This window comes from Apium graveolens, chromosome 4 (genome assembly GCF_009905375.1).
Source record: "Apium graveolens cultivar Ventura chromosome 4, ASM990537v1, whole genome shotgun sequence".
Classification (NCBI taxonomy): domain Eukaryota; kingdom Viridiplantae; phylum Streptophyta; class Magnoliopsida; order Apiales; family Apiaceae; genus Apium; species Apium graveolens.
In genome coordinates this window covers 241,508,597-241,521,320 of record NC_133650.1, presented here as the reverse complement: position 1 = coordinate 241,521,320, position 12,724 = coordinate 241,508,597, and the positions used below count along the sequence as shown (strand labels likewise).

At 32.4% G+C, this 12,724-nt stretch overlaps 1 protein-coding gene across 1 annotated transcript; it reads right to left on the bottom strand.

The window, feature by feature from the left end:
• Positions 1-660: 660 nt before the first annotated feature.
• LOC141720743 (uncharacterized) lies at positions 661-5,822 on the bottom strand. The gene is made up of 4 exons (XM_074523342.1): positions 5,611-5,822; positions 4,444-4,770; positions 2,282-4,368; positions 661-2,173 (listed from the first exon to the last, which is right to left on the bottom strand). The coding sequence occupies exons 2-4, from the start codon at positions 4,732-4,734 to the stop codon at positions 940-942; spliced, it is 3,612 nt and encodes a 1,203-aa protein (XP_074379443.1). The 5' UTR covers positions 4,735-4,770; positions 5,611-5,822; the 3' UTR covers positions 661-939.
• Positions 5,823-12,724: the final 6,902 nt, after the last annotated feature.

Here is a 12,724-nt window from a genome sequence, read left to right as displayed (position 1 = left end):
TACTAGGTAGATTCCCTTGAGGTAAGCAGCACTGAGAGCAATCTTTAATAGAAAAATCGAACATGCAGGTAACATTATAGTGACATTTAAATCATAGTAGTCATGAATCAAAAGATAGTAAGTACAGTAAACCGAATATCTAATCTGCACAAAAGCTACTGTTTCTCCTCTGCTAGAGAAGGATATTATATGTACACATACATTTACCATTTACCACAACCGTGCAAAGTCAGAAAGTCAGACAGGTGTGTACAAATGTACAATACCATTCAGCAAGGATGTAAGAGAGGTGTATATTGAGCTAACCTGCTATCTCACAATTATTTCAAACAAGTCACTAATTAAATGTGAATACAATTCTAACGAACACAGAGTAACATGTCGGTTCCAATATAATTTATACTCTCAGTTTCTATGTTACATGTTTAAGTATCGGACTCGGCAACATTTATAAAAATATATATGTTTTTTTGCCTAAAATAAGTGTTCAAGTTTTGAGTGTTCATGTCCAAGCGTCGAGTGTCCGAACCGGTAATCGAAGGTAAATTAAAGTGTCCGAGAAACATAGCTTAGTTTAGGCTTATTTATCTGGATGTAATTAAGTAAAGATAAGAAATGCTGCTTTATTCAAAATAAACAGAACCAGAAGGCAGAGAAGACGCAAGAAATTTCACTCCAAGTCATTAAATTGTATGAATTCGTATTGTGAGACAAAAGGATAAGCTCTAGAATTATCATTATGAAAACTAAAAAGAACGCAACGAAACTATAAAGAATAAACACCACCTCCACATGAGGAGGAAGCTGGAATTAGGAAGGAAGAATAAAACATCTATAGTTCCTTCCAAACCAAAACTCAGATCCATTTCAAAACTCCTAAGTGCTAATTCACTTGTAACATGAAAAAAAATGTACGAATAATCAAATACAAAGGTCATGTCATTCTTCCCTGGTAGCAGCATCCTCATTAAAGTCCTGCTGTCCTTCAGATGAAGCACTGGCATACATTCTATCACCATTGTTATTTATCGGACCCCTCTCTTCTCCAGCACCAGTCCTAGGTAAATCCCTTTTTGTAGCACACCCAACATCGTCATCATTATGCGTGTTACGGGCCTCAAAACGATTGTTCGCATCATAGCGGAATCTCCTCACAGCGCCAACAGTATTAGAACGCCTTACTCGGTGGTTTATCTCATATTTGTCATCATGGTTTGTTTGCTCATCAATGCTTACTTCCTGAAACCTTCCTCTATGTATATTGGTTCTGAAGATACCATCTGACCTCTTTCCAGAGTAGCCAATAAAATCCATCCCCTGCCTCCCACCTCCAAGCATTCTGACAGGGGGCTTCCTGTCTCTGAAATGGTTATTAGTGTAGTTCCTATTATTAAACCATCGGGAGTTGCTCTGCGGGGGGAGTCGACTTTTTGGTGGAGACAAGTAATTTTCTTCATCATCCACATAACAGTTCCTCTTTATGGGAGACCCTATAATTTCCCTTCTAGAATCAGACCTGAAATCTGGACTATGCCTCCTTGTATTCATATTACTATCTCTTTGTGAATTCCAGGCAACTGGAGAGCGCGTTGGAGATCTTGAGCAAGAGTTTCTGCGTAAAATATTGCCACCCCTGTAATTGGGAGAAAACCCCCGTCCTCTCCTGCAAAAATATGGTTGCTTACGTATAGGACGTGGAGCAATGTCATCAAGTATATCTTCAGAGTACTCGGCTCTAGGTACTCTCCTGATCCCTTGAGTATATTGTCCCGACCTGCCTCTACTCCTATATTGGTCAATGCCTCGCACTGGTTCTATCCCTCTTTGGCCAACATAAGAATCCTCCCTGTCAGCTAGTGTTCTCCTTCCCATGGAAGACCGGTAACAGCTGTTATTTGACGAATGAATTAGTGATCTCCTGTCATTTTCATACTTACATCCACCGAATTTGGCAGAATAAGCAGTTAAATCTCTGGGCCTCGAATAGGCATGGCTGTCCGGGCTATGACAATGGTTTCGTGTGTCTCGATAGGTACTTGGGCAACCAACCCATTGACCATCTGTCTCACCTCTACTAACAAAAGGTTTATATGAGAATCTGCCCCTTCCCCTGGATTTTTCTAGACCAAATCCCCTCTCAGCTCGAGGATACGAGTTATTAGAGTTGTCGAATCTAACAAAAAGAAATAAGAAGTAATTAGATTTAGGAAAAGAATCCACATAAAACCTAGATAAATTAAACTGATGAACAAAAAGTGGAGTAGTTCACTCTAATTAGTACCTGTTCCTATGTGCGCTTAGATAACTTCTCCTTTCTACAGCATCAAAAGGTGAAGGTCCTTTACTGAAAGATGATGAATCACTTCTAAATGCCCTTGAACGGAATTCACCAGCATATGAGCTTTTGTCATTATACCCATCAACATTACCTTCTGCAAACCCATATTCCATATGTTCACCAAACCAGTTCCCACCAGATCTTTTAGCCTCCGTGCAAGCTAAATGGCTTCCATCCAGAATGCTGCCATTAAAACATCGTTCCAGTGGCTTAGAATCACCGGCCTTTGCTAATCTGTTGTCACCATCACCAACTTTTCTAATGTCATCACCATCTCCATAGTCTGAATTATAGTCCACGCATTCAGTTTCTGTCTCAAAATCATTTTCTTCCCAAGTATACTCACCCGGCTCCCTCAATTCTCCATCCTCAAATGAGGAACCATAATCAGCCTCGTATTCTGATACGTGTTTAATGTTATTCTTATTACCATCCTTATCATAGTAGTCACTTGTATTTTTATCCTGATCAAACTTCTTTGGGAAATTAGATATGTCAAAGAGTTCCCTAGTCCCGTCTTTCACTGCAACATCCATCACATTACTATCAGCTGCGGATACCTTGTTGGAAAGATGATTCACCTCACCAACGCCCACAGATGTGCTTGCAGCAGATAAAGCTTCACTCTTGGGAGAAGGATCAAAATGATTAGCTCTATATGATTCACCCACAGGGTTTCCAACATCTAATGTCTTCAAGGAAACTGGGGTCATCACCTCTCCCGGAAAACTTATTCTATCAGGTGAACTAGTCATATTTTCAAGAAGATTGCAAGCTTTAGTTTGAATTTCATTGGTTTCATGGCCAATACTATTCTGAAGTGGCAAATCAGGAGTGAAAATTTTAAGTTTCCCAACCTCAAGACATTCTGATATCAATTTCCTGTTTTCTTCAACTGAAGTTCCAGATGAAACTTCTCCTACTTGCTCCAGTTCACAGTTAGTAGAAGCATACATCTCATCTTCAGAAACATGTAAGCTTGAAGGACGCTGTAATTCTGTGCACAAATTACTACCAGACGCTTCTTTACTTTTAAGGGAAAGATAATCTACTGCATCATTAGCAGCAACAATATAAGTTTCATTGGGAGACCAGCATGTTTTCAATGTATCTTCATCTATGCAAGACCTGCCTACGACAACACCAATGCCATCTGCAAGTTCTTTATTGCATCCAACATCTGACAAAACCTCTTTGCACACTACAGACTGCCCATCTCTCTCGGCTTCACACAGAACATCTGGACTGCTCCGTACCGTAGAATTTTCTACGTTGAATTTTTCACAATGAGTACCACCAGGGACAATTTCTGAGTAATTCATCTGACTATCAATAGGTGTAACATCATCTGGCTCTTCCCATGCTTCCATCACAGTATTCAGGTCCCAATGTGCACGGCTTCTAGCTACACAATCATTCTTATTCTTACTAACTGCAGCAATAGTTGTTCCATCAACAGCCGACTCCCCCATACCATCTTCATTTACCAGCTCAGTACCAGTAATATTGCTTGTTACAGGTGAAACAATACTTTCTAAAAAAGGTATAGTGGTATTAGGGAAATTAACATCTTCCGCCTTTGCAACTGCTTTCAATGAACATGTCTCCTCTAACTTGACATTACTATCAATGCTGCTACTGCAAGCAGCTGTAGCAAGCAGTTCAATACCAGAGAAGTCATCATTACTAGCATATTTCGCTTTTGGCATTTCATGTTTCTTACCATCTGGAACCTCATCAAATTTGTCTTCACACTTTGGTACTACAAATTCATCAAAAAGCCATTTCGTACTGCCGTAATGAAAACCCGGGGGAAGGTGTTTACCTGCACCAGAAGGTTTAATATCTACAATATGGTCATGCTCTATTGCGTGTTGAGGAGTCTGCTGCTGATGCAACAAAGAACCTTTGTGATCTGGTAAAGGGGTTCTCGGTGGTGGTGATTGAGGCCTGATTGAATATCTTCTTTTCTTAATTGGAACATCAACTAACTTCTCAGCAAAGCGTCGTCCAAGAACAGAAACACCAAGCTGCCATTTAAAAAATAGGATAAGCGGCATGCTAATAAGTATATGTGAAAAACAAAAATATTAAAAGATTCATACTTTCTCAGATTCAGGCGAGTCCTGATCCCTATTGCAGTTCTTGTTACTCAATTCCGTGCCAACATTCAAATTTTTATTAAGAGAATTCCTAGATCTCCTAGTTGTACTCCTGCAGCCTTTTTTAACTGTCTTCCAAGTCAGCTCAGGATTGATGAAGGTACCAAGTTCCAGATTGACTGTACTAAGCATGCTTGCAGATTCAGGTTCTATGTCATCAACCACCGTTCTACCAGCACCTTTACGAGCTGCTGCCTTCTTCAAATCCTTGCTCTTCCTGTTTCTCTCAAGCATCAATGCTAAAATCTAAGAGCAACTGCAAATTCAAGTCTGCACGAAGATAACAAAAGAGTCATTTATATAAACATATGCATTTTTTTAACCTATGTTGTAGGTAAATACTTAAAATAACCCATATAAAATATAAACCACCAAATCATGGACAAGTCGACAGATCAATAAAGATGTTGTAAATCACTAAAAAGAGTAAACCCGGATCTGTTACCATACTTGAGTATGGCAGAAATCCAGCATACAGTAAATTAGAGTAAAGCAGAAATCCAGCATACAATAAATTACGAGTAAATAAGCACTAAATCTTCCAACAATAATATCCCACATCAGTAAAAGGAACTAGTTTGCCTTGATAACAACTTAAGAATAAATACTTTCCCCACTATACTCATTCTTGCTTGCTAAGAACTCAAAGTATCGCCCCAAATCGAAAATCGAAATACTACATAAGACGAAACAGCAAACCACCAAGATAATCAAAATGGCCTTCATCTCACTTGAACAAACTTTAACATCCTATTATCATACAGTGAGTTACATAAATCTTTCGGCGAACATTGTCAAGGAATACGAGTAAAACCAATCCAAAACTTTAAAATAAATAAAAATCACTATATACTTAACTAACACATACACGACCCTTCCAGAAAATAAACAATCCCGAATCCGCGATCAATCAAGTCGTAATAAAAACAGCGATTAACAAATCAATTAAACTAATTTAGTAAATCAGATAACAAATAAGCCTTGAATCCATCAATAAAACAACTCGCCGCCGTAGAGAATCACCGAGAGTGTGTAAGCGGAGCAACGTATTCATCGAAAAACAACACCAAACCAAAAGTAGCGCCGTGTTACTGGTTATATTATCAATACCTGAGTGTTTCGAAATCGAAAATCGATCTGATTTCAACGGAATATCTTTGAGATGTATAAATTAAATCTTCGTTCTTCAATTGAATGTGTAAAAATTGGCTTATTTAATACTTAGTACATGTGCATATTGTATCATGAGGGAGGGATATCGATACGATATATATAGAGCTGCCCTTCACCATGTATTTTGATTTTTCCAAACCTGATAGAACTTTGAAAATATTTCAGCCCGGAAAAAACCGGTTCGGTCTGGGCCTTGCTTATAAAACCTTCTTTATTTTTATTTTTTATTTATGGAATGCTGGTTTAAAAATCTTAACAAGGTCCTGTAATTTTTTAGTTCGGTCGGGCCAAAATTTGGTAGTTTTAAAAAATACCATCAATTAATATAATCAGGACCGAAAATTTTATTAATTTTAAAAATTATTATTAATTAATTTCAACAATTATCAAATAATATTTTATACCAAATAAAACTTAATGTAAATATAAAAATTAATATAAAATAAACACTTTACAAAATTATTATATTATAAAAATTGAAATATTAAAAATCTAATCGTATATTCTGGATGGAAATAATGAAAATATTTAAAATATTCTTAATACAATCATAAATAAAAACTAATTATATTATTCTTCTACTATTCAAAAATCAGAATACGATACAATGTTCTAATACAATCCTAATTTAAATATTTAGAATTTTTTTAATTGATTTAAGAGATCTTTTTTTTGTAATAAGGTAAAATCTTGATCTTCTATTTTTTTATCGTAGATAATATGCGACTGCTGGTAAACCCTACGGATACACGCAATAACTGCAAACTACGTGAAGGTTACCCTCTAAGGTTAGAAGTAATCATATTCTATTTAAAATTGTATTATTGTATAATATTTTGTTGTTTGAATAATAGTAATCATCTGAAATTTCCGGTCAAAATTTCGTCAATTTGATCGCAAAAAGTCAAACATGCCAGATAAATTGGGACGGAGGGAGTATAATTTTTTTATATTTATGATCGGTTGAACCTCTAATCATATTCTATTTAGAATTTATCAGGACATTATATCACATTCTAGTGTTTAGTATTAGTAGAACAATATAATCACTTTCTATTATGATTATATTAAAAATATTTTTAATTAATTTCAGAAATCTTTTTTTTGTTTTGTTTTTTTTTTAAATAAAAATCTATTATATATATAATACTACAACATCAAGTTTTGGGGAAATATTTTATTCATGAAATTACTATTTTACCCCAGTTTATTTTTAAATTATATAAAAATAATGTTGTCAAAGAGTTTGGAAACCAAGACTTCTAACATGAAATTAGAGGCCTTAACCAATTAAGTTAAAGACTCACTTGATAAAATAGAGAAAACAACTTACTATAATCACGTGTAACTGAGCTTATATTTAATCTAATATTTCTTTAGTATTGAAAGATGCAATGCTTTTGGATTCATGTGATTAACTTTTGTTGATATACTAATTTTATACTTGTAAGTTATAGCGGGATTATTAATATTATTTGTTGTGTTCGGCATATATATAATTTAATATTAAATATAATAGTCATATAAAACAAAATAATTCGAGATATGGGTAACTAGCTCATTTTGATATACATATTTTATACCCATGGGCTACAGCGGAATTATTATTATATTTTAGTAAAAAAATTTGTTATGCTCAGCCTATATTTAACTTAATATTTATAACTTTATACCTGTAAGTTATAGCGGGATTATTAATATTATTTGTTGTGTTCGGCCTATATATAATTTAATGTTAAATATAATAATCGTATAAAACAAAATAATTCAAGATATGGGTAACTAGCTCATTTTGATATACAAATTTTATACCCGTGGGCTACAGCGGAATTATTATTATATTTTAGTAAAAAATTTGTTGTGTTGAGCCTATATTTAACTTAATATTTATTTTTAAATTAATATAAGATAAATGATTAAAGATTTGGGTGATTAACTCATGTTGATATATCAACTTTATACCTGTGGGTTACAACGCGATTACTACTAACAACATTATCTAGATGCTCGCTTTTTTATTTTTTAATAACATTAATTATTGAGCTAGATGATAATTTGCTTTTATTTCGAAATTACAATTTTATGCCCGAATTCAGATAATTATTTAGAATTATTGTTGTCATTGGGAATTAAACCCAATATATATACGTTTAAATTACTAACATCAACCAACTTAGTTATAGGTTCACTTTTTTACTTTTTAATAACATTAACTATTGAAGTAGATGACTATTTATTTATATTGGGTGTCTCAACCTATATTAAATTTACCATTTATTTTAGTACTTATATAAAATTAAATAATTCGAGACTTGGCTAATTAACCGGTTTCGATATACTAAGTTTAATTCAAATTTATAGTTGATCAATTTTTGGTCATTAAAAGTAACGTATAATTTATACATGTATTATATTATCACCAAATAGTTATGTTTATCCCGACGGGAGTAAAAAATTCACGGGTTGGGCGATATATAACAAACTCAGTTCTCTTTTAGTCATCTACAAGAGGAGATCATAAAAAATAGATTTAAAATTAAAGAATTGAAGGAAAATATTTTTTATGTCAAAACGTATGTAAATTTAATGACAATCTTATAATAAAAGCTAATGATCTTTTTCTATCAACCGGTAATTTTTGCAAAAATGTGAACATTAAATAATATTTATGAATATATAATCCTGGAATCACTTATACTCATAATCATATTATATGTGTTGTAGTCTGTAGAGTATGTCCATGAATTGCACGGGGGAATGAGTCACTATTGCTGATAGTGTAATATGACGGAAACATAAAAAAAATAATGAATCTCTTGAAACGACAACATGATTATAATTATTTTTGTAATTTACATTAAATTCTATTATCATTTTTTTTTCATATTTATATAAAATAAAATGATTCAAGATTTGGATAATTAGCACATTTCAATATACTTACTTCATGTACGCCAATATGATTATAATTATTTTTTTAATTTATATAGAATGTTAAAATCAAATTTAGAATCAGACATGCATACATTAAATATATAATTTTTTGATAATCATAATAAGTAATAATTTATTAATCATAGAGACTTGAGTGATTAACTAATTTCGATATACTAACTTTATACTCGTGCACAACAGTATGATTATGATCATTTTTTAATTTATATAGAATTTTATTAACAAATTTAATCATAGACATTCACACATTAAATAATACTTTTTCGATAATATATTACTAGTGAACTATACTTTATTAATCATGCTATTTTATGTTTCAACCTTCGTAGTTTAATAGCCTCCATGGAAACAAATCACTGACTTAATAGTAAAGCACTATTTTCATTTATAATGCTACACTCTAAAATCTACATTAGCGATATAATATAACACTACAAGGAAAATAGGATGTAACAACGATTTATGCCAGTTATCTGAGACCCTCAAATATTGTTGAGTATCGAGATGCTGTCCGAGACCTGTATCAAACAACGGTACGTAATCGTTATCTGAGATTCGGTAAGACACCAACTATGTCTTTAAAAAAGCATTGTAAGAATGTTGGATGCAACAATAGTTTAGCACTACTGATCATTGTAAATCATCTAATTAATCAAGTATTTTTCAGGTGATTATCAATATGTAATCTCCGTTACTACAATGTTTTCAAACTACAACCAGCTTTGTGTGTCTTCCATGGAAACAACACTAAGTTCTTTGAGAAATATAGTAAGAATGTTGATCGTTAAACAACACTCCAATACTACTGACTATTGAAATACATCTACTTACTCAACTCATTATTAGATGATTAACAATAGATTATCTACCGTAACACAACGGTTTCAGGTTATACCAATCGTTGTATATCGTTCACTAAGACAACGTCATGTTCTTTGAGAAACGTTGAAAGAAGGTCGATCAAACAACACTCCACTATTACTGATTATTGTAAAAGATCTACTTTGTCAGCTTATTGTCAGGTGATTAACTTATAAATTCAAGTATATTCATCGACGCATTAATCGTTCTAACTTGAACCACAAAGTATCGTATTAGTAACACACAAATATTGTAAATGAGTACAGGAAAATCACCAATAATTTTTATCAAAATAGAGCTAGCCCGTGCCTTGCACGGGTAATAGAGCTAGTTATCCTTTATAACCAAACAAGTTATATCTAATTAAACTCCATTTAGTAAATTGGTACATACATATACCTATTAATAAATTTTATAAAATTTTAAAACTATAGTATAGTAGTACAAAATAAGTATTATTTTTAAATATATGAGCAAGTATCAATCTTTATTTTTATGGTTAAACTTTAAATTTATCCATTTTGTAACAATCGGGATTTTCAAGAATTATATTATATGAATAAAATATAAAATATATGGTTTATGTGCAAATTATGTAAATTAATAAAGAAATATTTAAAAATAAATTATTCTAATTTAACGAGTCAGTATAAGATCTAAGAGATGATATAAGATTAATGCATGAGTCGGAATGTCAGTCGGGCCGTCAACTGAGACGCAACCCGTAAAAGGTGTTTATACAAAAAAATGGATTTCATAATATTATAGAAAAATAAAAATTGAATTGATTATGTGAAAGATATGTGATACAAAGAGTCGTATGTGCCTTTATGATTATTTGAATTAGAGTATGTAGAGTTGTATCGTTATTTGAATTATTATTATATGATGGGTACCTATATATAAAGAGAGTTATAAATCGCGTTTAAATAGAAAAATTAGTAGATATGAGATTTGTTGGTTGGTATCTGTAAGTATATGTTATTTGACCCTTACGTGATTGAATTTGTGATTGTAGAATTTTTAAATAATTTAATATGTGAAATACAAGCTTTATTGACCTTTAAACATTTTTATAAAAGTATCAGAATATATTTATATTATAAAACTTATTTTGTTATCTCTGAATTAGCTTTAGAGACTTTTTAAAAATAAGTGTCGGAATTATTTTAATGCCTTAGTATTTTAAAATGATTTTGTGAAAGTTATTTCTGTTAAAACACGTTATCTTGCAAAATTCATTGAAAAACAATAGTTCGTTCAAAAATTATTTTTAAAATATCGGGGGATAGATATTTTCATGAACTTCAATTTAAAAATGAATTCTGCATTGAAAAGTTTATTTTCTTAGTTATTAATTATTTTCAAATAAATTTTCAAATAAAATTTCAGTACTATTTAAAAATAGAAAAGGAAAAAAGAAATGTAGTTGGAAAATTACCATTTTACCCTATGTATAATCCCTTAAAACTCATCCCATTCTTCATCCCCTCTATAATCTCTCGTCTCTCTCTCATGTTATCTCTCGGTACTCCTTCTCTTTCTCTCTCTCGTTCTTCCTTGTTTTCCAACCGATTCTTGATTTGAGACCATGGTTGTGTCTCTTTTCGTTTTTAGTTGCCTGTCTGTGTTTGCATGGATGAATTGTGTTGATTCAAGTTCAAACCCATTAAACCCACTTCATGTTTGAACTCGAATTTGGGCAGTGTTTGTTTTTGTGAAATGGGTGATTTTCGAGAAGGAAACTCTGATTTGGAGCACCGCCAGAAATTTCCGTGATCGGTGATGAACTCCGGTGAACCGGTGGTGGACCGTGATGTCATTACCGAGCCCTACAAAACATAAATTTAAATTTATGATGTGTGCATGTCGTGATTAAGAAATTTCAGATTTTTAAAGTTCTTGATTCTTTAATTTTATCTCGGATTGTGCTTGTGATTGATGTATGATGATTCGAAATCTTGTGTTTGATATGAAAGTTGAGTTCATGTTACATTCAATTCTTTTCGAATTTTTCATAATTATTTAATTCGAAGGTGCATTTTGGATCGAGTTTCTCAATTATTTGTATCGAGTTTCAAGTTCATATTTAGTATAACGACTCGCTATGAGATTATATGATTGAACTATAGTCACATGCCACGTTATAAAATTTTCAGATTGATTAGAATCTAGGAATGTCATTTTTGTTTCAGTTTTGAGAATCTTGGTTGCAAATAATAGGTTTGAGTTGTTAATTGTAATTAAGGGTTCGATTAGAGCATTATTCGAAATATATAATTATTTGCACGTGTCTAGTTGATATGCAAAACATATGAGTTTGATTTGCGAAGGTTGAATTAGATGACTAGATGGCTTGATGATTATTGATTGATTATGGTTATATGGCTAGCGTATTTACGAATAGGTCATGCCCAATTTTCGGGAGAATTATTATGAGATAATCCTATAAGTTAAAGTAATTGTAGTATAACTTTTGAATGTTAGTTCTGACATGGGTGATATATGATACCTATAATCGAATATGTGTTTATATGGCTTTATATTTACTTGGTTATAAGTAATGGATTAAAAGTATTAGCGTATACTAGAATATAAACATGAATGTGTCTTATGTGACTAATATGAATAAGGTACATGTAAGAGTTGGTTATTTTAACGCGAATGGGGTAAGAAAGTTAGACGTTCGAAGAAACGTCGATTGTTTATAAGGTCCCTAATTAGGGTTTATTGTTGTGTTGTAGATTCGAAAAGCGTGGACGCTCGAAATAGGAAAGGAAAGGAAGTATTAGGTGATAGTACCCCTGATCCAAGTGATCACTGTGAAAAAGGAAAGCACTTAAGGCAAGTATTGCCCTTTCTTACAGTAATTGTGTTATGAATTGAATAGGGGGTGATCTTGATATAAAGAAAGTGATTATGTTAATACCATTATTCCAATACCTTAATTACCTTTGTTATTCTAGGTTACCTTAGTATGGCTTTAGATGAGACTAGCGGGGCTAGTCCGATATAAAGGCCAATATAGTGTCTTAGATAACTTATGACCGGAATGGAGGTCAGTACGGGCTGATCACCCGTATTATATTTAAAAGATGGATAGTCCAATCGAACACTATCGAATTTATAAAAATGAACTTTAAGATTTTATATTCATGCCTTAAGCAATATTCTTATAAAATCATTATGATTAGACTTTTAAAAGAGATCTTGAGACTCTCAAGATTTGATGGAA

What these genes read in the sequence shown, in the direction of transcription:
- LOC141720743 (XM_074523342.1), bottom strand. Translation starts at nt 4,734, where the DNA reads ATGCTTGAGAGAAACAGGAAGAGCAAGGATTTGAAGAAGGCAGCAGCT. An exon ending in ACTCGCCTGAATCTGAGAAA is followed by an intron (nt 4,369 to 4,443) that starts GTATGAATCTTT and finishes TTTAAATGGCAG; the next exon opens with CTTGGTGTTTCTGTTCTTGG. An exon ending in CTAAGCGCACATAGGAACAG is followed by an intron (nt 2,174 to 2,281) that starts GTACTAATTAGA and finishes TCTTTTTGTTAG; the next exon opens with ATTCGACAACTCTAATAACT.